Source organism: Leucoraja erinacea, chromosome 5 (assembly GCF_028641065.1).
Source record: "Leucoraja erinacea ecotype New England chromosome 5, Leri_hhj_1, whole genome shotgun sequence".
In the NCBI taxonomy this organism is placed as follows: domain Eukaryota; kingdom Metazoa; phylum Chordata; class Chondrichthyes; order Rajiformes; family Rajidae; genus Leucoraja; species Leucoraja erinaceus.
In genome coordinates this window covers 98,236,535-98,263,977 of record NC_073381.1, presented here as the reverse complement: position 1 = coordinate 98,263,977, position 27,443 = coordinate 98,236,535, and the positions used below count along the sequence as shown (strand labels likewise).

General features: G+C 47.7%; 1 protein-coding gene across 1 annotated transcript in view; it reads right to left on the bottom strand.

Moving 5' to 3' along the window:
- Positions 1–27,443, bottom strand: part of daam2 (dishevelled associated activator of morphogenesis 2) — a 274,117-nt gene that overhangs the window by 6,434 nt on the left and 240,240 nt on the right. Inside the window, 1 exon segment of the mRNA XM_055636342.1 lies at positions 656–826. Coding sequence (XP_055492317.1) covers positions 656–826 — 171 coding nt within the window.

Below are 27,443 nucleotides of genomic sequence, written 5' to 3'. Positions count from 1 at the left end.
GATAACATGGAACTAGTGTGCATGGGTGATCGATGGGCTGAAGGGCCTGTCTCCATGTGATATCTCTAAACTCCAATCCTAAAGACAATTGGGTTTGTGTGAGGGGTTCCTAAAGACAACAACCAGCGGGGGTGAGATCAGCATAAAAGGCCTGTCCCACTTTCACAACCTAATTCACGACCTTTTTTACTCGTGGACATTTTTCATCAGGCTAGAAAAACACCCTGACCTACTTAATACCACGAGTACCTACGACTAGCATCACAACCTACCTACGACCTACCTACGACCTTCTACAACCTCCTATGACCATGCTGCGAGTATGAGTCAAGGGCAAACTTGGCAGAGGTCGTGAATTAGGTCGTGAAAGTGGGACAGGGCCTTATGTTTGTACGTTCTCCCCGTGAACTTTTCTCCGAGAGCTCCGATTTCCTCCCACACTCCAAAGACGTGCAGGTTTTTTAGGTGACTTGGCTTGGTGTAAGTGTAAATTGTCCCTAGTGTGTGTGTGGGGTAGTGTTAGTGTGCGGGGATCGCTGGTTGGCGTGGACTGGGCGTGGCGAAGGGCCTGTTTCTGCGCCGTATCTCTAAACTAAACTCAGCAAAAAAAGTCAACCCAACCCAACCCCCACCCCAACGTTGGTGCCCCACTCACCATGGCCTCCATTCGAGCCCGCCGTTCCTCCTCTTCCTTCTTCCGCCTCATGTTGTCCAGGTCGTGCCTGGCTTCGCTGAACGACTGCAGGAACGTGTCGAACAGGCCGAAGAATTCGTCCGGCTGCATCCTGGCCTCCTCCTCGCTGAAGTACTTCAGCATCTTGGAGTACTGTCAAAAGGGAACGGCAACAGAGACAGCTCTCACTGAGACGTTCAGAGGCAGCTACCAACGGAAGTTTCATCAGAGAGCTGACAGCCTGCAGCCCTGCGCTAAACAGCCCGTCAAAACACATGGCGCACAGCGCTGGAGGGAACGTGGCTGGTCTCGACCCCGAAACCCCGTCCATAGCAACATAGAAACATAGAGAATAGGTGCAGGAAGAGGCCATTCAGCCCTTCGAGCCAGCACCGCCATTCATTGTAATCACGGCTGATCGTCCCCAATCAATAACCCGTGCCTGCCTTCTCCCCATATAACTTGATAGATACCTTATAGATACCTTATATATATACCTTGTATATACCTTGATATATACCTTATCGATAGAGCACTATCTAAAGGGCCTGTCCCACCAGCATGCGATTGCATGCGTCTAGTGCGATCAAACGCGGTCGCTTGAGGCGTACGGTCTCGCGGGGCTGGTCCCAATTCGAACCGTGGAGGCGTATGGAGTTGTGCGGGGCCCTTTACTCTCTCTTAAATCCACCCAGTGACTTGGCCTCCACTGCCCTCTGTGGCAGGGAATTCTGCAAATTCACAACTCTCTGGGTGAAAAAGTTTTTTCTCACTTCAGTCTTAAATGGCCTCCCCTTTATTCTAAGACTGTGGCCCCTGGTTCTGGACTCGCCCAACATTGGGAACATTTTTCCTGCATCGAGCTTGTCCAGTCCTTTTATAATTTTATACGTCCCTTCAATTCCCCTCCGCGGACCCTCCACAACAGATAGAATCTTGATCAGTACGGGCGTCAGGGGTTACGGGGAGAAGGCCGGAGAATGGGGTTAGGAGGTGAGAGAGATAGATCAGCCATGATTGAATGGCGGAGTAGACTTGATGGGCCGAATGGCCTAATTCTGCTCCTATCACTCATGATGCTGCCTGACCTGCTGTCCCAACTGTGCAAGGGCGTGGAGCAGCTGGGCTTGTACACTCGGGAGTTTAGAAGGATGAGAGGGTATCTTATTGAAACATATAAGATTATTCTGGGTTTGGACACGCTAGAGGCAGGAAACATGTTCCCGCTGTTGGGGGAGTCCAGAACCAGGGGCCACACTTTAAGAATAAGGAGTAAGCCATTTAGAACGAAGATGAGGAAACACTTTTTCTCACAGAGAGTGGTAAGTCTGTGGAATTCTCTGCCTCAAAGGGCGGTGGAGGCAGGTTCTCAGGATGCTTTCAAGAGAGAGTTAGGTAGGGCTCTTAAAGATGTCAGGGGATATGGGGAGAAGGTAGGAACGGGGTACTGATTGGGGATGATCAGCCATGATCACTGTGAATGGCGGTGCTGGCTCGAAGGGCCGAATGGCCTACTCCTGCACTTATTGCCTATTGTCTATGGTCACCCGGGAGGAAACCCAAGTGAGAACTCCACACAAACACACACACACACACACAGTTCCTGAGGCCAGGATCGAACCGGGGTCTCTGGCGCTGTGAGGCAGCGGTTCTACCCGCTGTGCCACCGTGCCGTTCCTTGCATCTCTGCTTTGATAGACAAGAGCTAATGTCAGGCACATTCTCGTAACTGTTCTCCAGGCATAAAAATAATTAACGTTTTAACTGCCCCCTTTTATTTTTTTAGTACCGGTACAAAATTTATCATCATTTGTTTCTGATTAACTGACGAAGGAATTTTTTCCTTTCCTGCATCCACTTAAACACATTTTGCGTTTTGAACAGTGGGGAGGTGTTTGTTCCGCCAAATCCGTGCGGGACATCGGGCGCTCCTCGATCCTAATCCAACAGTTTTTCCCCATTTGCTTTTCTCCCCACATTCCCATCAATTCTCAGGCTGGAAAAAAACGCCCTGACCTACTTGAGACCACGAGTACGTGGAGACCACTCACGAGCATGAGGAGGAGTTACAGAGACCTTCTACGCCCTTGTGGCGACCATGCTGTGAGTATGAGTCAAGGGCAAACTCGGCAGAGGCCGTGAATTAGGTTGTGAAGTGGGACAGGTTCCACCACCTCAAAATGTGCATTCCAGATTACAAACACCATGCGCGTAAAAAAAAACATCTTCACTCGCAATCCTGCTAATCCTCCGACAGCTTACCCAAAATATATGTTCTAAAGTAATGCTTGATGCAGCTCCTTAAGTCTTTGGTTGGGCTGCATGTGCAGTATTGCATGCAGTTCTGTGTGGCACGGTGGCGCAGCGGTAGAGTTGCTGCCTCACAACGCCAGAGACCCGGGTTCGATCCTGACTACGGATGCTGTCTGTACGAAGTTTGTACGTTCACCCCGTGACCCGTGTGAGTTTTCTCCAAGATCTTCGCTGTCCTCCCGCACTCCAAAGTCGTGCAGGTTTGTAGGTTAATGGGTTTGGGTATAAATGTAAAATTGTCCTTGTTGTGTGTCGGGTAGTGTTATTATGCGGGGATCGCTGGTCAGTGCGGACTTGGCGTGCCGAAGGGCCTGGTTCTGTGCCGGATCTATAAACTAAACCAAACTGTTCTGGTCGCCCCATTACAGGAAGGATGTGGAGGCTTTGGAGAGGGTGCACAGGAATTTTAGCACAGTGCTATGTGGATTAGAGGGTTTCAGCCATGCAGTAAAAATGTTCCCAATGTTGGGGGAGTCCAGAACCAGGGGCCGCAGCCTAAGAATAAAGGGGAGGCCATTTAAAACGGAGATGAAGAAAAACATTTTCACCCAGAGAGTTGTGAATCTGTGGAATTCCCTGCCTCAGAGGGCAGTGGAGGCCAATTCACTGGATGAATTTAAAAGAGTTAGATAGAGCTCTAGGGGCTAGTGGAATCAACAGATATGGGGTGAAGGCAGGCATGATCACAATGAATGGCGTTGGTGGCTCGAAGGGCCAAATGGCCTCCTCCTGCACCTATTTTCTGTTTCTACGAGAGGTTGGGCAAAGTTGGATTGTTTTCTCCGGAACTTCGGAGGATGAGGGGAGAGCATCTATAATTATGAGAGACATAGGTCAGGTGGATGGTCTGAAATTTTATTTTCCCCAGGGTGGAACTGTCCAACACTAGACGGCATAGCCATGAGGTGAGAGGGGGATGTGCGGGGCATGTTTTTTAAATAGAGTGGTGGTGGGTGCCTGGATCGTGCTGCTAGGGGTGGTGGTGGAGGCAGATACGATAGTGGCGTTTAAGATTGTTTTAGATAGGCACGTGGATATGCAGGGAATGGAGGGATATGGATCACGTGCAGGCAGACGAGATCAGTTTAATTTGGCATCATGTTCAGCACTAACATTGTGGGCCGAAGGGCCTGTTCCTGGGCTGTACCGTTCTATGTAACAACAAAGAACTGCAGATGCTGGTTAATATGCAAAAAGGACACAAGGTGCTGGAGTAACTCTGCGGGTCAGGCAACATCCCTGGAGCGCATGGATAGGTGACGTTTCGGATTGAGACCCTTCTTCAGACAGAGTATGGGGAAAGGGGAACGAGAGATATAGACAGTGATAGAGAGAGATATTCAGGCTGATATGAGGCGGGACGGGGGTGCGGTGGGGTGGGGGGAGAAGGAGAAAGCTGGAGAAGAGGAGAGCCATGACAAAGTATGGCAGGTCGACTTCGGCGATACTTCGGTGGTTGATAGTACAGTTGCCAACCTTCTCATTCCCAAATAAGGGACAAAAGGGACAAATTCCCGACGGCAATTCGTTGACTGACTGGGCCGTGTCTGGGTGAATGATGAGTTGTCCCGGGTGCTGGACTGCACACAAAGCCCAGCCGGCGGGCCAGCTGAGGAGTTTTGGCCCGGGCCGCGCGACGTCGCGCGCAAAGTCCGGCGCCCCATCCAACGCATGGACCGATGATCGGCCATGAGAAGGAGGGGTGGTGGTGTCGGCGGTAAGCGAAGGTCCGAAGGTCGGACAGCTGGCCGGGCTGCCGACCGACGGGGCCACGGGCGAGGCGCTGCTGCTGCTGCACTCCATGGGATGCACTACGTCGGGACGGGTGAGGCGGGGCCGGATGCGGCGCTCCGACCCGACAGTCCCCTCGACCCGAGTAGTAGCGGTCAAATACGGGACAAGGGCGGTCCCGTACGGGACAAACCAATTTAGCCCAATATACGGGATGTCCCGGCTAATACGGGACAGTTGGCAACCCTAGTTGATAGGCAGATGGTTGGCACAAAGGCCAGAGATAAGAAAGAAGGTGTGAGACAGGTTTGAAGGGGTGCTGAGAGTGATGATCGATCGAGGCGGGGGGGGGGGGGGGGGGGGGGGGGGGGGGGGGGGGGGGGGGGGGAGCAGGAGGGATAAATAGGTGGGAATCCAGGTCGCATACAGGGGGGGAAGTGGGAGGGGAGGGGAGAAAGCAAGGTGGGACAAAGTGGGGGGGTTTGTGCGGTTACCTAAAATTGGAGAATTCAATGTTCGAACCGCTGGGTGTAAGCTGCCCAAGCGGAATATGAGGTGCTGTTCCTCCAGTTTGTGTGTGGCTTCACTCTGACAATGGAGGAGGCCCAGGACAGAAAGGTCAGTGCGGGAATGGGAAAGGGAGTTAAAATGGTCGGCAACCGGGAGATCCAGCAGGCCTTGGCGGACTGAGGGCAAGTGTGCGGTGAAACGATTGCCGAGTCTACGTTTGGTCTCACCGATGTGCAGGAGGCCACATCAGGAACAGCGGATACAGTAGATGAGGTTGGAGGAGGTGCAAGTGCATCTCTGCCTCACCTAGAAGGACTGTCGGGGTCCCTGGACAGAGTCGAAGGAGGAGGTATAGGATCAGGTGTTGCATCTCCTGCGGTTGCTGGGGAAGGTAGGTACCTGGGGAGGGGGTGGTTTGGGTGGGAAGGGATGAGTTGATCAGGGAGTTGCAGAGGGAACGGTCTCTGTGGAAGGCGGAAAGGGGTGGAGATGGGAAGATGTGGCCAGTGGTGGGATCCCATTGGAGGTGGCGGAAATGTTGGAGGATCATTTTCAAGATACTCCCGAGCCAGGTGACTCTCTGCAGGCTGGTCCCAGAGGTGGATCTGCAAACATTCATTACAATCCATTCTTTTACATTGCGGACATTGGACGTATCTCTGGAACTGGTGCGCTACAATGCTGAGAATTATATTCTGCACTCTGTATCTTTCCCTTTGCTCTACCTCATAGAGTCATAGGGTGATACAGTGTGGAAACAGGCCCTTCGGCCCAACTCGCCCACACCGGCCAACAATCTCCCAGCTACACTAGTCCCATCAAACACACCTTAGATTCCTATTAAATCTTTTCCCCTTCACCTTAAACCAATGTCCTCTGGTCCTCGATTCCCCTACCCTGTGCAAGAGACTCTGTGCATCTACCCGATCTATTCCTCTCATGGTCTTATACACCTCTATAATATCAATTCTCATCCTCCTGCACTCCAAGGATGTGCTTGGTCCATAACCCTCCAAACCTGTCCTATCCATGTACCTGTCCAACTGCTTTGAAAATGTTGGGATAGTCCCAGCCTCAACTGTCTCCTCTGGCAGTTTGTTCCATACACCCACCACCCTTTGTGTGAAAAAGTTACCCCTCGGATTCCTATTAAATCTTTTCCACTTTACCTTGGACCTGTGTCCTCTGGTCCTCGATTCCCCTACTCTGGGTAAAAGACTCTACCCGATCTATTCCTCTCATGATTTTGTACATCTCTATAAGATCTCCCCTCATCCTCCTTCTTCTTCTTCTTCTTCTTTCGTGTGGCGTGCACAGCCTAAAGTTGTTGGACAACTTGTTGTATTTGATCTTCCGTTTGTGCACGTCGAGTTGATTGCATTCGTCGAAACAGGGCGGACCACGTGAAGGTTGCAATCTTCCACCCCCTCATCCTCCTGCGCTCCATGGATTAGAGACCCAGCCTACTCAACCTCTCCCTATAGCTCACACCCTGGCAATGGTAATTGAGTTTGGACCGATTTAATAAATGTATGGCATCATCTGATTTTATTGGAACAAAGATCTTATTTTGTTTAATTTCAATTCACCGGGAAACTGAATGCAGTACTCCCAAAAAACCGAGTGCAATTTAAAATAAAGTTAACATCAGGAATTTAAAAAAAAAAAAGACAATAATTGCTGGAGTAACTCAGTGGGCCAGGCAGCATCTCTGGAGAACGTTTCAGGTCGGGACATTTTTTGCACACAACAGCATGAGCAGTTCTTTATTTCTACTACTTAATGCCAAGAGGTTTAGATTGATACTGATGTCAAGTGATTATTCTGTTTTTGTTATAAACTTATTTTCATCTGTGGTAATCAGACTTGGCCAAGAATCTGCCTTTAAATATAGCAACGAGAATGTATTTTAAAGTGGAATTTCTATCCAAGCACTGGCTGCTTGCCCTGTGTTGTATTAGAATGGTATTCCACTGTAAGTGGATGCATTCCTTCCAAAACACAAGGGACCTGAACTGATCAAGGCAACCTCAAAATGCCGGTTTACAAAAAATGCCCCAAAACGAAATGTTCTCCAGAGATGCCGCCTGACCCACTGACTTACACCAGCATTTTGTGTCTTTTTAAAAAAAACTCCAGACTTTAACTTACATTTTGTTTAAATTGCACTTTATTTGTTAACAATTTGGGAGTAATGCACTCAGTTTAATTTTTTAATTAAAAAAAAAACCTTAAAGATATATCGAGCCAAAAATTCATCATGAGTCAATATAGAAATGGAGCAAACCACACACACACACACACATACGCCCACCCCAACACACACACGCACACACATACACGAACACACACACATACACACACACACACACCCCAACACACACACACACCCCAACGCACACACACACACATACACCAACACACACACACACACACACACACACACACACACACACACACACACACACACACACACACACACACACACACACACACACACACACACACACACAAACACACACACACACACACACACACACACACACACACACACACACACACACACACACACACACACACACACACACACACACAACACACAAACACACACAAACACACACACACACACACACACACACACACACACATACCCGTCTGTGGAGTGGGGGTCGATGTTTCAGGCTGGGACCCTGCATCAGGGCTTGGATTCCACCAGCTGTATAAAATCTCATCCCAGATTCCGACATCGTCAGTCTCTCGAGACTCAACTTTGGACCAACGTCATATTGGAGGCACTGTTGACTCCCAGGCATTCTGAGAGGAATAGATGGGATAGAAGCAGAGAATCTCTTGCCCAGAGTAGGGGAATCGAGGACCAGAGGACATAGGTTCAAGGTGACAGGGAAAAGATTTAATAGGAATCTGGGGGGTTACAATTTCACACAAAGGGTGGTGGGTGTATGGAACAAGCTGCCAGAGGAAGTAGTTGAGGCTGGGACTATCGTAACGTTTAAGAAACAAAAGATAGGTCAGGTTTGGAGGGATATGGACCAAACACAGGCAGGTGGGACTAGTATAGCTGGGGCATTGTTGGCCAGTACGGGCAAGTTGGGCCGTAGGGCCTGGTTTCCCTCTATGACTCTATTCTGACTGTGAACACTCTCTTGCTGTATGTCATAGAACCGTACAGTACAGAAACAGGCCCTTCGGCCCATCAGACCCATGCATACCTTTCTAGGTAAAGGTTTATTATTGTCATTTGTACAGTGAAATGCTTTAATTTGCAGGCTGTCCATAAAGATCAGATTTACTGCACAGCAATACAATCAAGTCAAACTCTAAATACAATAGATGAAGATACAGAGTGCAGAATATAGTTCTCAGCATTGTAGCGCACCAGTTCCACAGACAAAGTCCAATGTCCGCAATGGGGTAGAGGTGAATTGGACAGTACCCTAGCTTATGGAAGGACCGTTCAGAAGCCTGATAACAGAGGGGAAGAAGCTGTTCCTGAGTCTGGTGGTGCGCGCTTTCAAGCTTCTGTACCTTCTACAGAACGGAAGCGGGGAGAAGAAGGAATGACCGGGGTGGCTCATGGATAAGTCTTTGATTGTGTTGGCTGCTTTCCCGAGTCAGCATGAAGTGTGGATGGAGTGGATGGTCTGTGTGATGGACTAGACTACATCCACAACTCTGCAGTTTGTGGTGGGCTTGAGGAATGGCTTTTTTCCCCATCTCTATCAATTCCACCTGCCCATATGAGGACCATAACCTTCTATTCCCTTTCCTGTTTAAGTCTCTGATTGAAATTTCTTAAACACGGCATTTGCTTGCACCACCAGCTCTGCCTCCAAGATATCTACCACTCTGTGTAAAAACCTGTCCCTCTGACCCTCTTTAAAACTCCTAGTCAATGACGAGTCGCACCCTGACCACTCCCTCTTCTCCCCTCTCCCATCGGGCAAAAAATACAGAAGTGTGAAAACGCACACCTCTAGATTCAGGAACAGTTTCTTCCCAGCTGTTATCAGGCAACTGAATCATCCTACCACAACCAGAGAGCAGTGCTGAACTACTATCTACCTCATTGGTGACCCTCGGACTATCCTTGATCGGACTTTGCTGGCTTTACCTTGCACTAAACATTATTCCCTTTATCGTGTATCTATACAATGTGGACGGCTCAATTGTAATCATGTATTGTCTTTCTGTAGGTATGTTACAAAACCTACCTGAATCGTCATTGAGAATCTGCCCCAGGCCGTGTGTGTGATTTTGGCGCTGTTTAGAGGGGGCGGGTTTAAAACGCGATTTTTACTAGGCTGTTGCAATCGAAAATGTTCAGCCTAGTAAATCATTAACGAAAAATCGCTGAAAGACCCCGTCGCAAAAGGTATTATTAGTTTTTATGGCCTTGTATAATAGTTATAGTAGTTTAAAAATCACTCTCTCAACCCGCAACCTCTCGCAGCCCCAGGGTTTTATAAAGCCAACATTTAAAGGTATGTACCTTATTTTTACATTAAAAGGGGCTTCTTAAGAACCCTGTATATAAAGTTTTCTATAGCGAGTAGCTCATTTTGGGCTTTTTATATCCCGCAGTATTTTTCTGGGCATTTGAGGGCACAAATCCAGCGCAATGTGAACGTTCTAAACCAGCGCGTTCACAGGAACCCACTAGAAAGCCAATTTAAAATGGACTTTAATTTACAGCAATTGAACACTAAATTCCTTCCATTTGGCCTATAAATTGATGTAAATGAGATTTAAAAATCATGTTTTATTGTGAATTATTTGTGAATATTATTTGGACACTTAGGCTATTTAAAAATGTTAATCATTTATTAAGAAATGGATAGATGTTTTTTCAGGTCATCCAAGTAAGATTATTTTATATTTGTTTCAGAATGGTTCAATCTATGATAACTGAAATTTTCATTCAGTTCTCTTAATTTTTAAGAAGGTTATGGGCTTTTGACTGTCCATGATCACAGCTTTTTTGTTATGTCCATAGAAAATCAATAGGGAACAAGATGCTAATTCCAAGTATGAAAATGGCCATAACTTTTGTATTACTTGAGATATGGAAGTGAATTAGGTATCAAGTTAAACTTATTTTTATGCTTTATCTGATGGGATAAATTGCAGACTTGATTTTTTAAATCTCAACATTTTGTAACATTGCTACTTTCTGCTGACTGGTTAGCACGCAACAAAAGCTTTTCACTGTACCTCGGTACATGTGACAATAAACTAAACTGAACTGAAACTTCTCGCAGAATGCCAGAGGAGCAATAAAGGTAAGTACAATAACAATATTACGAAGGTTCCCGACATGAAACGTCACCTCCCCATGTTCTCCTGAGATGCCGCCTGACCCGCTGAATTACTCTAGCACTCTGTGTCGTCTTTTTAATTGTAAACCAGCATTTGCAGTTCCCCGTATCAACATTTAAAAATACTTTGTTAATGGATTTTATGGTTCGGAACAGAAAGGTCAGGGGAGACATCGGCCAAATGCCGGAAAATGGACTAGGTAAGCACTTTGGTCAGCTCGGCCAAACTGGGCTGAAGGGCCCATTTTTTTCATTGATTGATTGGAAGCATGGAAACAGACCCCTCGACCCACCAAGTCCACGCTGACCAACAATCAGACTAGTTCTATGTTAGGTACACAAAAAAGCTGGAGAAACTCAGCGGGTGAGGCAGCATCTATGGAGCGAAGGAAATAGGCAACGTTTCGGGCTGAAACCCTTCTTCATGTAATCATGTTATCCCATTTTCAAATCCACTCCAGACACATTCAGTGCTGGAGTAACTCAGCGGGTCAGGCAATGGAGTTCCATGTTATCCCACTTTCTCATCCATTCCCTACAACCTAGGGGGCAATTCTACAGATGGACAATTAAAGGGCCTGTCCCACTTTGGCTATTTTTAGGCGATTGCTGGCAACTGTCATAGTCGTAGCGACTGGACCCCCCCTTCAACATAAAATTTGAAATAGAATCATTACTTTAACAACAACAAAAAAACGAAGTCAGCACATACGACAACCTACGTTAACCTGGCGATAACCTATGTTAACCTGGTGACAACCTGCGTTAACCCAGTGACAACCTACATTAACCTGGTGACAACCTATGTTAACCTGGTGACAAACTACGTTAACGTTAACCTGGCGATAACCTATGTTAACCTGGCGACAACCTACATTAACCCGGCGACAACCTATGTTAACCTGGCGACAACCTATGTTAACCTGGCAACAACCTATGTTAACCTGGCAACAACCTATGTTAACCTGGCAACAACCTATGTTAACCTGGCGACAACCTACGTTAACCTGGCAACAACCTATGTTAACCTGGCGACAACCTATGTTAACCCGGCGACAACCTGCGTCACCTGGCGACAACTACGACAGCACCTACGTCAGGAGAAGTCAATCTACGCTCATTGGCATCAAATCCACAGTCGCCGACTGTCTGAAAAATTTTCAACATGTTGAAAATCTAGCGGCGAGTATAAAGACACTACGACTCTTTTAGGCGACTGAGGAGACGACTGACGACCATACAGGCGACACCCCGGCGACCACGTGGCGACAGCCTAGTCGCCTGTAGTCGCCTAAAAAATAGCCTAAGTGGGACAGGCCCTTTACGTACAAACCCGCATGCTTGTGGGATGAAACCGGAGCACACGGAGAAAACCCACGCTGCCGCTGGGAGAACGTGCAAACACCACACATACACACAGACAGCACCCGAGGTCAGGATCGAACCTGGGTCTCTGGCGCTGTGAGGCAGTGAGTTAGATTTAGCTCTTTGGGCTGACGGAATCAAGGGATATGGGGAGAAAGCGGGAATGGGGATCAGTCGTATTGAATGGCGGTGCTGGCTCGAAGGGCTGAATGGCCTGCTCCTGCACCCATTTTCCATGTTCATAACAAGGGAGTGGGGAGAATGGTATTACTATATTTGACAATAGCTGTCTGTTTGTTAACAATTTACAACAACCTGTAGGATCACGAACCAGAGGGCACAGGTTTAAGGTGAGAGGGGAACCTTCATAGGAATCTGAGGGGCAACTTTCTCACCCAGAGGGTGGTGGGTGTATGGAACGAGCTGCCGGAGGAGGTCGTTCAGGCAGGGACTATAACAACATCTAAAACACATTTGGACAGGTACATGGATTGGAAAGGTTTAGACAGAGGGATATGAGCCAAATGCAGGTCTGTGGGTCGGGAGGGAACTGCAGATGCTGGTTTATATCGAAGATAGACACAAAGTGCTGGAGTAACTCAGCGGGTCAGGCAGCATCTCTGGTGACGTTTCTGGTCGAAACGGACTGGTGGGACTAGCTTAGTCGGCATGGGCAAGTTGGGCCAAAGGGCCTGTTTCCATGCTGTGTGACTTCCATGACTCTAACCTTAGCCGAAGTAGACTTGAGTGGTGATAGATGAGACGTGAAATATCAGATGGGGTAAGTCATGAATTCCTTTCTGCCAAGCTTTTTATTAAAGCCAGCTCCCCACTACGGGTGCTGTCTTTATGGAGTTTTCACGTTCTCCCTGTGACCGCGTGGGTTTTCTCCAGGTGCCCCGGTTTCTTCCCACACTCCAAAACGAGCAGGCTTGGGGATTAATTGGCTTCTGTAAATTGTCCCCGAGTATGTGTGGCATAGATCTGGTGTAGGGGGATCTCTGGTCGGTGTGGACAAGATGGGCCAAAGAGCCTGTTTCCACGCTGTATCTCTAAATTGTATTAGGCGTTATAGTTTTTAGGTGAGAGGAACAAAGTTTAATGGAGATGTGCGGGGCAGGTATTTTTACACAGATTGTGGTGGGTGCTGGAAACGTGCTGCCTGTGATGGTGGTAGTGACTAGGGTTGCCAACTTTCTCACTCCCAAATAAGGGACAAAAGTTTAAAATACGGGACAAATTCCGAATGTCCGAAGGTCGGACAGCTGGCCGGGCTGCCGACCGACGGGGCCACGGGCGAGGCGCTGCTGCTGCTGCTGCTGCACTCCATGGGCTGCACTACGTCGGGACGGGTGAGGCGGGGCCGGACGTGGCGCTCCAACCCGACAGTCCCCTCGGCCCCAGTAGCAACGGTCAAATACAGGACAAGGGCGGTCCCGTACGGGACAAACCAATATAGCCCAATATACGAGATGTCCCGTCTAATACGGGACAGTTGGCAACCCCAGTGGAGGCAGATATGACAGCGGCATTTATGAGGCTCTTAGAGAGGCACATGGATATGCAGGGAATGGAGGGATGTGGATCACTTGAAGGCAGAGGAGATTAGATTCATCTTGGCATCATGTTCAGCATTGACATTATGGGCCGAAGGGCCTGTTCCTGTGCTGTGATGTGTAGGAAGGAACTGCAGATGCTGGTTTAAACTGAAGATAGACACAAAAAGCTGGAGTAACCCAGCGGGACAGGCAGCATCTCTGGAGAGAAGGAATGGGCGACGTTTCGGGTCGAGACCCTTCTTCTGAGTTCTGAGTGTATTATTATGCACTGGCTGACTTACGTTTGGCAGTAAGTTGGAAAATATGGCTCCAATTAAATGGGTCCGTCACCTTGGGCAAACTGGGCCCAACCGGGACAAATTCCTTTCAGCCACGTAACTGGCAGAAGAGCGGCCCAGTCATTCGTAAATCCTTCACCAGAACATGCCTCAGCAGTGAACTAAACACACATGACCCTTCTATTTATAACACAGCTTTGGTGTGGGAACTGTGTGTGTATTTAAATAAAAAAGACCAATTTATATATAGCTCTGATGTCACCGTGACCCTTGACCTCTTGAGTATTAGGTTTTAACCGCAGTCCAGACTGATTAAAGTCTCCAATGTCTGCAACTCGAATGATTCCCACATGAAACTAGTTCAGGCCGATCCCAGCCCAATTGCTTGTGGGCCCTTGCATTACTTCACAAACTGGCGCTCACAGTGGAAGCCTGTTGCATCTTAAGTATAGACAGGCACTACCCCCATTACCTAACGGCCAAATCAAGCCAACGCACACTCACAAAAGCGATCCTTGAAGCCCATGGTCTCCACCTCGGAGCTCCCCTCCCCCCCCCCGTGGTCTCCACCCCGGAGCTCCCCCCTGTGGTCTCCACCACGGAGCTTCCCCCATGGTCATCACCTCGGAGCTTCCCCCATGGTCTCCACCTCGCAGCTCCCCCTGTGGTCTCCACCACGGAGTTCCTCCCCCATGGTCCCTGGCCCTTCTGCCCAACCTGTCCATGCCGTCCAAACTCTCTAGTTGAGCGAGTTCCATTTGGCCAATATCCCTCGATACCTTGCCCTGCACACCTCCTGTAAGCTTTACACCCTTATCTTAAAGCTACACTATCCTGGTCCTTGCCATTTCTACTCTTAGAAGAAGATTTTGTTTCTTTTATTTTTGCTTATCCCCTAATTGGACTTTAGTCAAGGTTTAGATAACATTCAAATACTGGTTTTGTTGAAAAGTGCTATATAAATAAAGATTATTATTATTATTATTATTATTATTATTATTATTATTATTAACATTCGTTGAACTCAGCATCATGTTTGGCGCAGTGTGAGCCGAAGGGCCTGCTCCCACACATTATTGTTCTGTGTTCTGTGTTCTTAAAAACAAACTCAGGGCGTTTTGTTGCATATTTACCCGTCTTATCTAGGCATCGAATTGTGGAAGGAGAATAGAGTATGAAATACTGCATTTGGAGTATTGCGTGCAGTTCTGGCCGCCCCATTGCAGGAAGGATGCGGAGGCTTTGGAGAGGGTGCAAAGGTATTTCACCAGGATGCTGCCTGGATTAGAGGGTTTCAGCTACAGGGAGAGGTTAGACAGATTTGGATTGCTTTGTCTGGAATGTCGGAGTCTTGATATAACATTACAAGAGGAGACAGTCAGAACCTTTATTCTTGGAGGGAAATGTCCCTCACTGGAGGGCACAGCTATGAATTGAGAGGGGGAAAACATAACAAAGATGTGCAGGGCAGGTTTTTACACGGAGGGTGCCTGGATCGTGCTGCCAGGGGTGGTGGTGGAGGCAGATACGATAGTGGCCTTTAAGTGGCTTTAAGACAGGCACATGGAAGTGGAAGGGAATAGACAATAGACAATAGGTGCAGGAGTAGGCCATTCGGCCCGTCGATCCAGCACCACCATTCAATGTGATCATGGCTGATCATCCCCAATTCCTGCCTTCTCCCCATATCCCCTGACTCCACTGTCTTTAAGAGCTCTATTTAACTCTCTCTTTAAAACATCCAGAGAACCGGCCTCCACTGCCCTCTGAGGTAGAGAATTCGACAGACTCACAACTCTGTGAGAAAAAGTGTTTTTGCATCTCCATTCTAAATGGCCTAACCCTTATTCTTAAACTGTGGCCCCTGGTTCTGGACTCCCCCAACGTCGTGAACATGTTTCCTGCCGCTAGCGTGTTCAGGCCATTAATAATCTTACATATTTCAATACGATCCCCTCTCATCCTTCTAAATTCCAGAGTGTACATAGAAACATAGAAACATAGAAAATAGGTGCAGGAGTAGGGCATTCGGCCCTACGAGCCTGCACCACTATTCAATATGATCATGGCTGATCATCCAACTCAGTATCCCGTACCTGCCTTCTCTCCATACCCCCTGATCCCTTTCGCCACAAGGGCCACATCTAACTCCCTCTTAAATATAGCCAATGAACTGGCCTCAACTACCTTCTGTGGCAGAGAGTTCCAGAGATTCACCACTCTCTGTGTGAAAAATGTTTTTCTCATCTCGGTCCTAAAGAATTTCCCCTTTATCCTTAAACTGTCCTTACCAAGCCCAGCCGCTCCATTCTATCACAATATGACTTCCGCAATCCCGGGAATTAACCTTGTGAACCTACGCTGCACTCCCTCAATAGCAAGAATGTCCTTCCTCAAATTAGGGGACCAAAACTGCACACAATACTCCAGGTGTGGTCTCACAAGGGCCCTGTGCAACTGCAAGATAACCTCTTTGCTCCTATACTCAACTCCTCGTGTTATGAAGGTCAACATGCCATTCGCTTTCTTCACTGCCTGCTGTACCTGCATGTTTACTTTCAGTGACTGATGAACAAGGACCCCCAGATCCCGTTGTGCTAGAGGGATCTGGATCACGTGCAGGCAGATGAGGTCAGTTTAACTTGGCATCGTGGTCACCACAGACACCGTGGGTCGAAGGGCCCATTCCGCACTGTACTGTTCTGTTTTCTATGTTCTGCCACTAAGGAAGAAGTAATACCCAGCTCATTGTGGGGAAAAAAACTCTGAAAGCCATCCCTCCCTGAATCACAAATCTCTCTGTATGTAAACTAAAAGTTCTATGAATGTTGTATGTTCTATGTCACCTGAATGAATGAATAAATGATTGAATGAATTAATGCACAATGAATGAATGAATGATTGAATGAATGAATGATTGAATGTATGAAAGTATAAATTAATGAGTGAATGACTATGAGTGAATGAATGAGAGAATGATTGAGTATGAATGAGGGAATGAAAGAATGAATGAAACATGAGAGAATGGATGAATGAGTGAATGATGAATGAATGAATGCATGATAGAATGAATTAATGAGTGAATGATGAATGAATGAGAGAATGCATGAGAGAATGAACGAGAGTATGAAAGAATGAATGAATGAATGCATGAATGAATCATTGAGAGAATGATGAATGAACGAATAAGTGAATGGATGAGAGAATGAATCAGAGTATGAAAGAATTAATGAATGAATGAGAGAATGAATGAGAGTATGATTGAGAGAATGATTGAGAGATTGATTGAAAGAATGAATGAGAGTATGATGAGAGATTGATTGAATGATTGAATGAATGCATGATGAGAGAATAAATGAAAGATTGATGAGAGAATGAATGAATGCATGAATGCATGAGAGAATGAATGAATGAGTGAATGCATGAGAGAATGACGAATGAGTGAATGATGAGAGAATGCATGAAAGAATGAATGTTTGAGAGTATGAATGAGAGAATGAATGAGAGTATGAATGAAAGAATGATTGAGAGATTGAATGAATGATTTGAGAGAATGAATGAGTGATGAACGAATGGATGAATGAGAGAATGAATGAGAGAATGAATAAGAGCATGAAAGAATTAATGATTGAATGAAAGAATGACTGAATGAAAGATTGAATGAATGAAAGTATGAAATAATGAAAATGAACGAATGAGAGAATTAATGAAAGAATGAATGAATGAGAGATTGAATGAGAGAATGTATGAGAGAATGCATGAATGCATGAATGAATGAATGAATTTAATGAAACAGTCATGCTGATGGCTTTTGTCACGGCACTAAGGGTACAGTTGTACATAAGTTAAGGCTGGACTATATGACTTCTTCAACAGGAATATAACGTTTCATATTACGAATTAGTCAAACAGAACAGACTGGGATCATCAGGCCTCAAAATAGAATTTAGGGATTACCCTACAGATATCGTCTCTGTATAATAAGACAATTATTGTTCTATATGGAGAACACCAAAAACATCTGAGGCTATGAGATGGCACTACTAATCAGCCACAAACAAACCCACGAACAAGTATCGGTTCAAACTATTTCCAGATGGCTGAAACAGGTTTTAACAACAGCTGGGGTGGATACTAACATATTCAAATCTTATTCCACCAGGGCTGCAACTACATCGGCAGCTATGGAGTTGGATGTACCAATGAACCAAATCCTCGAGACAGCAGGATGGATCAGGGGAAAATGTTCCATCTATGCTACCACAAATCAGTAGTTTAAGTTCTGTAATATAATTTCACCCCATAAATAGGGGCTATAATTTGTTGTTAACAATTTATCATGGATTTCAATGTTGGATTCATGTCTAAATACGTTAACACAATTCCTCCCACAGTCAATTAAGGCAGATGTGATGCATGGACTCGTTTCCACGGCATGAAATCACAGAGCTTTGAAATCTTCACGTAGTCACTCACGTGACTCCGAAGTAAAATAGTAAGATTAAACGAGAACTTACCAGTTCGAAGTTTGATCGTTATTTTATGAGGAGTAACGTTGAGGGAATACGTGCCCTCCGCTCCCACACTTGATCATATACTCAACTGGTATTTTCTTCTCTAATCTTACTATGTTCAGTCATTACAGTTATCTGTGATTTCACACCGCTGCTTTGAAGAATGACACGCATGCGTCCTGGCGGGGTTCTTCACGTATTCCCTCAACGTTCCTCCTCATAAAATAACGATCAAACTTCGAACTGGTAAGTTCTCATTTAATCTTACTATTAATTGGCACGGTAACAGTGTAAATTGTCCCTAGTGTGTGTTGGTTGGTGTTAATGTGCGGGGATCACTGGTCGTTGCGGACTCGGTGGGCCGAAGGGCCTGTTTCCGCGCTGTATCTCTAAAGTAAACTGAACTGAAGCCTCTCGGTGGCAAAGACTCAAGTCCGGAGAACACTTTGGAAGCTGAACGAGATGCAACACACTGCTTACACTGTGGGGGGCCTTTGCTAACCATCACTGCACAGTAATAATGCCACGTGGCAAGGCCCAAAGCCAAGATTAGTGCTTAATTTGGAATTACACACTGATCATAACGAGGTTATCCTTTGTACCAGATTTGAACGCCTGCTGGTTTTCTCCACAGGGAAACACATTCTTTCATTCAGAGACGGGTGACAATGATCTCTTCTACATTTTCCTTGATCTCAACCCCTTTGATGCCTCATTTCCACACCTCACCCTTCCTTATATCTGTATCTACCTCTCCTCTGATGCTCAGTCTAAAGAAGGGTCTCGACCCGTAACATGATCCATTTCTTTTATCCACAGCCAGTCCCGCTGGGTTATCCCAGCATTTTGTGTCGATCTATTTGTAGTTCCTTGTTTCCCACATTTATTAGACATTCCCCATCGCCCCAGGAATGTTGAGGGAAGTTAGTGATAGTGGGTCAGGAGTCACAAGTAAACCTGATCATATAATCATGTGATAGGAGTAGAATTAGGCCATTCGGCCCATCGTGCACTCTGCCATTCAATCATGGCTGATCTATCCCTCCCTCCTAACCCCATTCTCCTGCCCTCTCCCCATAACCCCTGACACCCGTACTAATCAAGAATCTATCTATCTCTATGGCCTAAAAATATCTACAGCCTTCCGTGGCAAAGAATTCCACAGATTCACCACCCACGGACTAAAGAAATTCCTCCTCGTTTACTTCTTAATAGTAGCGTTCTTTAATTCTGAGGCTGTGACCTCTAGTCCTAGACTCTCCCTCTAGTGGAAACATCCTCTCCACATCCACTCTATCCAAGCCTTTCACTATTCTGTATGTTTCAGTGAGGTCTCCCCTCGTTCTTCTAAACTCCAGCGAGTACAGGCCCAGTGCCGACAAACGCTCATCATAGGTTAACCCACTCATTCCTGGGGTCATTCTTGTAAACCTCCTCTGGACCCTCTCCAGAACCAGCACATCCTTCCTCAGATGCGGGGCCCAGAATTGCTCACAGTAATCCAAATGCAGCCTGACCAGCGCCATAGAGCCACAGCATTACATCCCTGGGTAAGGACACTGGGTATCAACCCCAAAGGACATGATTGAACCATAAATTAACACAGAGAACATAGACCAGAACAGCACAGGAACAGACCCTTCAGCCCACAATGTCCATGCTGCCTCGTTGAACGAATCTCCTCTGCCTGCATGTTGACCATACCCCTCGAAACTCCCGCATATCCATGGGCCTATCTAAAAGCTTAAAAAAGGTTCTGAATGTCTACCTTCTCCCTGCCTCTCCTAACTTTATATTCTTCTACCAGGTCTCCCCTCAGCCTCCGATGCTCAAGAGAAGAAACAATTCAGGATTTAGAATCCAATATGTTTTAGAATAATCGAACAGTTCCGTTGTTACAACTACTAGCTGCAACTCTAGACTTTCTTTATTTAATTGCGAATTCAAATCCCTCAGCTCCCCCGCTGGGGATTTGAACTCCCAGTTTCTGGATCAGTGGTTTGGATGTTTAACCAATAACTTAACTGCGGTTTGGACATTCCTCTGAGAAGTTCAAAAGTTCATCTTCTATGAGCAGAGAATTAGGCCATTCGGCCCATCGAGTCTCCGCCATTCAATCAATCACGACTGATCTATCTCTTCCACTCAACCCCATTCTCCTGCCTTCTCCCCATAACTCCTGGTGCCTGTACTAATGAGGAATTTGTCAATCTCCGTCCATTGACTTGGCCTCCACAGCCTTCTGTGGCAATGAATTCCACAGACTCACCACCCTCTGACTGAAGAAATTCCTCCTCATCTTCCTTTCTGAAGGTAGGTCCTTTTATTCTGAGGCTGTGATATTTGGCCCTAGACCCAGCACTAGTGGAAACATCCTCTCCACATCCACTCTATCCAGACCAGAGGTTTGAGATTATTCATAGCAAAAGGATTTGAGTATAGGAGCAGGGAGGTTCTACTGCAGTTGTACAGGGTCTTGGTGAGACCACACCTGGAGTATTGCGTACAGTTTTGGTCTCCTAATCTGAGGAAAGACATTCTTGCCATAGAGGGACTACAGAGAAGGTTCACCAGACTGATTCCTGGGATGTCAGGACTTTCATATGAAGAAAGACTGGATAGACTCGGCTTGTACTCGCTAGAATTTAAAAGATTGAGGGGGGATCTTATAGAAACTTACAAAATTCTTAAGGGGTTGGACAGGCTAGATGCAGGAAGCTTGTTCCCGATGTTGGAGAAGTCCAGAACAAGTTCACAGTTTAAGGATAAGGGAGAAATCTTTTAGGACTGAGATGAGAAAAACATTTTTCACACAGAGAGTGGTGAATCTGTGGAATTCTCTGCCACAGAAGGTAGTTGAGGCCAGTTCATTGGCTATATTTAAGAGGGAGTTAGATGTGGCCCTTGGGGCTAAAAGGATCAAGGAGTATGGAGAGAAGGCAGGTACAGGATACTGTTGGATGATCAGCCATGATCATATTGAATGGTGGTAAAGGCTCGAAGGGCCGAATGGCCTACTCCTGCACCTAGTTTCTATGTTTCTATGTTCAGCTTAAATTGGTTTAGCTTAGAGATACAGAGCGGAAACAAGCCCTTCGGCCCATTAAGTCCGTGCCGGCCGAAAATCCCCGCACACTAACACTACCCGACACACACTAGGGACAATTTACAATTTTAGTGTTGGAGGAAACCGGAGCACCCGGAGAAAAGCCACGCAGGTCACGGGGAGAAAGAAGAAACTCCGTACAGGCAGCACCCATAGTCAAGATCAAACACGAGTCTCTGGCGCTGTGAGGCAGTAAATCTACCGCTGAGCCACCATGCCACACTGAGACGTGCAGGTTTGTAGGTTAATTGGCCCTATGTAAATTTCCCCCTAGTGTGTAGGGAGTGGGATAATGGAACTGTGGATGATTGATCGACAATAGACAATTGCTTATTGACAATAGACAGGTGCAGGAGTAGGCCATTCGGCCCTTCGCGCCAGCACCCCCATTCAATGTGATCAATGTCCCCATATCCCCTGACTCCGCTATCTTTAAGAGCTCTATCTAACTCTCTCTTGAAAGCATCCAGAGATTTGGTCTCCACCGCCCTCTGAGGCAGAGAATTCCACAGATTCACAACTCTCTAGGTGAAAAAGTGTTTCCTCGTCTCCATTCTAAATGGCCTATCCCTTATTCTTAAACTGTGGCCCCTGGTTCTGGACTGCCCCAACATCGGGAACATGTTTCCTGCCTCTAGCGTGTCCAATCCCTTAATAATCTTATCTGTTTCAATAAGATCCCCTCTCATCAACTGCAGGCCAGAACTCGGTGGGCCGAAGGGCCTGTTTCCATGGTGGGTCGTTAAAGTAGAAGGGTCGGAACATCATCTACCCGATTCCTCCACATCTACTGCCTGACCCGCTGGATAGAATAAACACAGGAACAGGCCCTTTGGCCCACAATGTCTGTGCCGAACATAATGCCAAGATAACCTAATCTCCTCTGCCTACACATAATCCATTCCTGCTTATACAAAAGTCTTTTGAATGCCACTACAATATCTAAATCTACCACCACCCATGGCAAGGTGTTCCATGTAGCCACCTTACCCTTTACATAAACAAAGGCAACCTTGCAGGTATTACCACAACACGGTGGCGCAGTGGTAGAGTTGCTGCCTTTCAGCGAATGCAGCGCCAGAGACCCGGGTTCGATCCTGACTACGGGTGCTGTCTGTACGGAGTTTGTGCGTTCTCCCCGTGACCTGCGTGGGTTTTCTCCGAGATCTTCGGTTTCCTCCCACACTCCAAAGCCGTGCAGGTTTGTAGGTTAATTGGCTTGGCAAATGTAAAAATTGTCCCTAGTGGGTGTCGGATAGTGTTAATATGCGGAGATCGCCGGTCGGCGCGGACCCGGTGGGCCGATGGGCCTGTTTCCGCGCTGTATCTCTGAGCTAAACTAAACACTAACAGGGTGTAGTAAAGCATTTAAAGTGAAGGGATAAAAGATTGAAAGAGGATTTTAGGATTAAATTTCACATGGAGTGTGGTTGATATCTGAAATGTGTTGCCAGAGAAGGTGGGTGAAATCAGATACAGTTTCAATGTTTAAGACACACTTAGACGGACACTTAAATAGACAAGGCATAGATAGAGACTTAACATGGGCAAATGGGATACGTATAGAAGGCGGGCCAGCTGGGGAGTTTTGTTCAGGGTGCCGGACTTTGCACGCGACGTCGCGCGGCCCGGGCCAAAACTCCTCAGCTGGCCCATCAGCTGGGCTTTGTGTTCCTCTGCACGCAAAGTCCGGCGCCCCGTCCAACCCGTGAACTGATGATCCGCCATGAGAAGGAGGGGTGGTGGTGTCAGCAGTAAACGAAGATCCGAAGGTCGGACAACTGGCCGGGGTGCCGACCGATGGGGCCACGGGCGAGGCGCTGCTGCTGCACTCCATGGGCTGCACTACGGAGGCGGGGCCGGACGTGCCAGCACTGACCCGACAGTCCCCTCGACCCGAGTAGTAGCGGTCAAATACAGGACAAGGGCGGTCCCGTACGGGACAAACCAATTTAGCCCAATATACGGGATGTCCCGGCTAATACGGAACAGTTGGCAGCCCTAACTTACACATAGACAGGACATGGAACAATACAGCATTGGAAAAGGGCCTTCGGCCCACATCATCTCTGCCGTTCCAAGTATTATGTAAAAAACTGTGCCCTCTAGCATTATTTTTATCCTCCTGTACGGGGATGTTGCCTGTCCCGCTGAGTTATTCCAGCATTTTGTGTCTGTCTTCTATGAGGGGAATAGATGGGTTGAATGTATTAATTCCATGGTGGGGGAATCGAGAACCAGACAATAGGTTTACAGTGAGGTGCGGAGGGGGGGAGATTTAATCGGAACCTGAGGAGCAATGTTTTCACTCAGAGCATGGTTGGGGGTATGCCAGAGGAGGTAGTTGAGGCAGGTACCACAAAAGCTTTTGGTTCAGTTTAGTTTATTGTCACATGTACCGAGGTACAGTGAAAAGCTTTTTTGTTGCGTGCTAACCAGTCAGCAGAAAGCCAACACATGATTCCAATCGAGCCTTTCTCTAGAGTCACAGTCATAGAGTGATACAGTGTGGAAACAGGCCCTTCGGCCCAACTTGCCCACATCGGCCAACAATGTCGCAGCTACACTAGTCCCACTTGCCTGCGCTTGGTCCATATCTCTCCAAACCATGTTGTATCCATGTACCTGTCCAACCGTTTCTTAAATGATAGGATAGTCCCAGACTCAACTACCTCTGGCAGCTTGTTCCATACACCCACCCACGTAACCCCTCGGATTCCTTTTCCCCTTCACCTTGAACCTATGTCCTCTGGTCCTCGATTCCCTGACTCTGGGTAAAAGACTCTGTGCATCTACCCGATCTAATCCTCTCATGACCTCTATAAGATCTCCCCTCATCCCCCGACTCTCCATGGAATAGAGACTTTTGGCACTTTAAGCAGTTTTGGCAGTGCTGAACAGTTGGCAGTTGAGGGATGCATCTCAAAGCTGGAAAGAGCAGAGAAAATGAAAAAGGATGTTGCCAGGACTCGAGGGCCTGAGCTAACAGGCGGAAACAGGCCCTTCGGCCCACCGAGTCCGTGTCGACCAGCGATCCTCGCACACTAACACTATCCTACACACACTAGGGACAATTTACAATGATACCAAGCCAATTAACCTACAAAGCTGTACGTCTTTGGAGTGTGGGAGGAAACCGGAGCACCCGGGGAAAACGCACGCAGGTCATAGGGGGGAAGTACAAACTCATATAGCCAGCAGCCGAAGTCGGGATTGAACCCGGGTCTCTGGCACTGCAAGGCAGCAACTCTACCGCTGCACCACCGTGCCGCACTATGTGTTTTGGATTTTTCTATTCTGTGCAATCTGAAAGACTGCACTCAGAGAAACCGATTCCTTCCTGCTGATTTTATTGGAAAATGCAACTATGTGTGGACAGACGCTGGTTGGCGGAGAAGGCCGGTGCAGGAAGTACTTGCAACACCACAGTCGGAACAATGGGAAGTACTTATCGCAGGATTGCTCCGGGCAATCGGAAGCGGTCGGCAAAACGAGCTGATATGTGGTAGTGAAGGAAATGCAGATGCTGGTTTAAACTGAAGATAGACACAAAATGCTGGAGTAACTCAGTGGCACAGGCAGTATCGCTGGAGAGAAGGAATGGATGACATTTTGTCTGAAGAAGGGTCTCGACCCGAAACGTCACCCATTCCTTCTCTCCAGAGATGCTGCCTGTCCCGCTGAGTTACTCCAGCATTTTATATCGATCCTTAGTTAATTTTAGATTATTGTCACGTCTGCCGAGGTGCAGTGAAAAGCTTTTGTTGCGTGCTAACCAGTCAGCAGACAGTTCCTGATTACAATCAAGCCTTTCTTTCCGTTTATTTATTTATTTGTTTGATTTTTATGGTTATTATTTAAAGGCTTTTGGCACATGATTCCAATCGAGCCTTTCTCTAGAGTCATAGTCATAGAGTGACACAGTGTGGAAACAGGCCATTCGGCCCAACTTGCCCACATCGGCCAACAATGTCGCAGCTACACTAGTCCCACTTGCCTGCGCTTGGTCCATATCTCTCCAAACCATGTCGTATCCATGTACCTGTCCAACCGTTTCTTAAATGATAGGATAGTCCCAGACTCAACTACCTCTGGCAGCTTGTTCCATACACCCACCCACGTAACCCCTCGGATTCCTTTTCCCCTTCACCTTGAACCTATGTCCTCTGGTCCTCAATTCCCTGACTCTGGGTAAAAGACTCTGTGCATCTACCCGATCTAATCCTCTCATGGTCTCATGGCCTCTATAAGATCTCTCCTCATCCCCCCACTCTCCATGGAATAGAGACTTTTGGCACTTTAAGCATTTTTGGCAGTGCTGAACAGTTGGCAGTTCAGGGATGCATCTCAAAGCTGGAAAGAACAGAGAAAATGAAAAAGGATGTTGCCAGGACTCGAGGAACTGAGCTACAGGGAGAGGTTGGGCAGGCTGGGACTTTATTCCTTGGAGCGCAGGAGGATGAAGGGTGATCTTACAGAGGAGTATAAAATCATGAGAGGTATAGGTAGCGTGAATGCACAGAATGTTTATCTCAGGGTAGGGAAAACAAGGACTGGAGGGCATAGGTTTAAGATGACTATAAAAAAGATGTAACAGTAACGGTGGGCGTCACGGTGGCGCAGCGGTAGAGTCGCTACCTCACAGCGTCAGAGACCCGGCTTCCATCCTGACTGCGGGCGCTGTCTGTACGGAGTGTGTATACTCTCCCTGTGAACTGTGTGGGTTTTCTCTGGGTGCTCCGGTTTCCGCCCACACTCCAAAGACATACAGGTTTGTTTGTTGTTGGCTTGGTTAAATTATAAATTGTCCCTAGTGCGTGTAGGATAGCATTAGTGTGCTGGGATCGCTGGTCGGCGTGGACTCGGTGGGCCAAAGGGCCTGTTTACGCGCTGTATCTCTAAACTAAACTAAAGGAACCCGAGGATAACTTTTTCACACAGAGGGTGGTGGGTGTATGGAACGAGCTGCCAGTGGAAGTAGTTGAGGCTGGGACTATAACAACATTTGAAAGGCATTTGGACGGGTGCATGGATAGGACAGGTTTAGGAATAGGAATACTTTATTGTCACATGTGACCAGGCACGGTGAGATTCATTGCTTGCGTACACAATGTATACAAGTAGCGGCCACCTACAGTGCTGACCAAGGAACAAAGCACTCCGGCTCCTCCTTTTGTTTCCCTTCCCCCGCCTCGCACAGCGGTTCCCCCAACGCCGGGTTCATATTGTCCTTTATCCCCCCCAACCCCCATTGTCCATTGTTCTTCCCCATCCCCCACGGTGGTCCACCACGCTTTCATCGACCGCGGGTCGTGCCTCAAGGCTTCACCACCGCCTAGGCCCCATCGTCGTGAGGCCTCACCACCGCCTAAGCCCCATCGTTGTGAGGCCTCACAACCGCCTAGGCCCCATCGTCGTGAGGTCTCACCACCACCTAGGCCCCATCGTCGTGAGGTCTCACCACCGCCTAGGCCCCATCGTCGTGAGGTCTCACCACCGCCTAGGCCCCATCGTCGTGAGGTCTCACCACCACCTAGGCCCCATCGTCGTGAGGCCTCACCACCGCCTAAGCCCCATCGTTGTGAGGCCTCACAACCGCCTAGGCCCCATCGTCGTGAGGTCTCACCACCGCCTAGGCCCCATCGTCGTGAGGTATCACCACCACCTAGGCCCCATTGTCGTGAAGCCTCACCACCGCCTAGGCCCCATTGTCGTGAGGCCTCACCACCGCCTAGGCCCCATTGTCGTGAGACTTCACCACCGCCTAGGCCCCATCGTCGTGAGGCCTCACCACCACCGCACCCCACTTCACGCCTCCGTGGTTACGACCTGGGCCCCAGCCGTGGGCTCCGTCGGCCGCTCCGCCCGACCCGGCCACCTACGCAGGAGGCATTGTGACCGCAGCGTCTCAATAAAGGTCTCCGGCCGTGTTCCCGGTCCACAGTCGCGGCCCCACCATCGGGAAAACTATCTGGACGCGCGGCCCGTCAGGAAGCCATCCTCGGCGTTGGAGATCTGAAGTGTCTCGACCTGAAACATCACCTATTCCTTCCCTCCA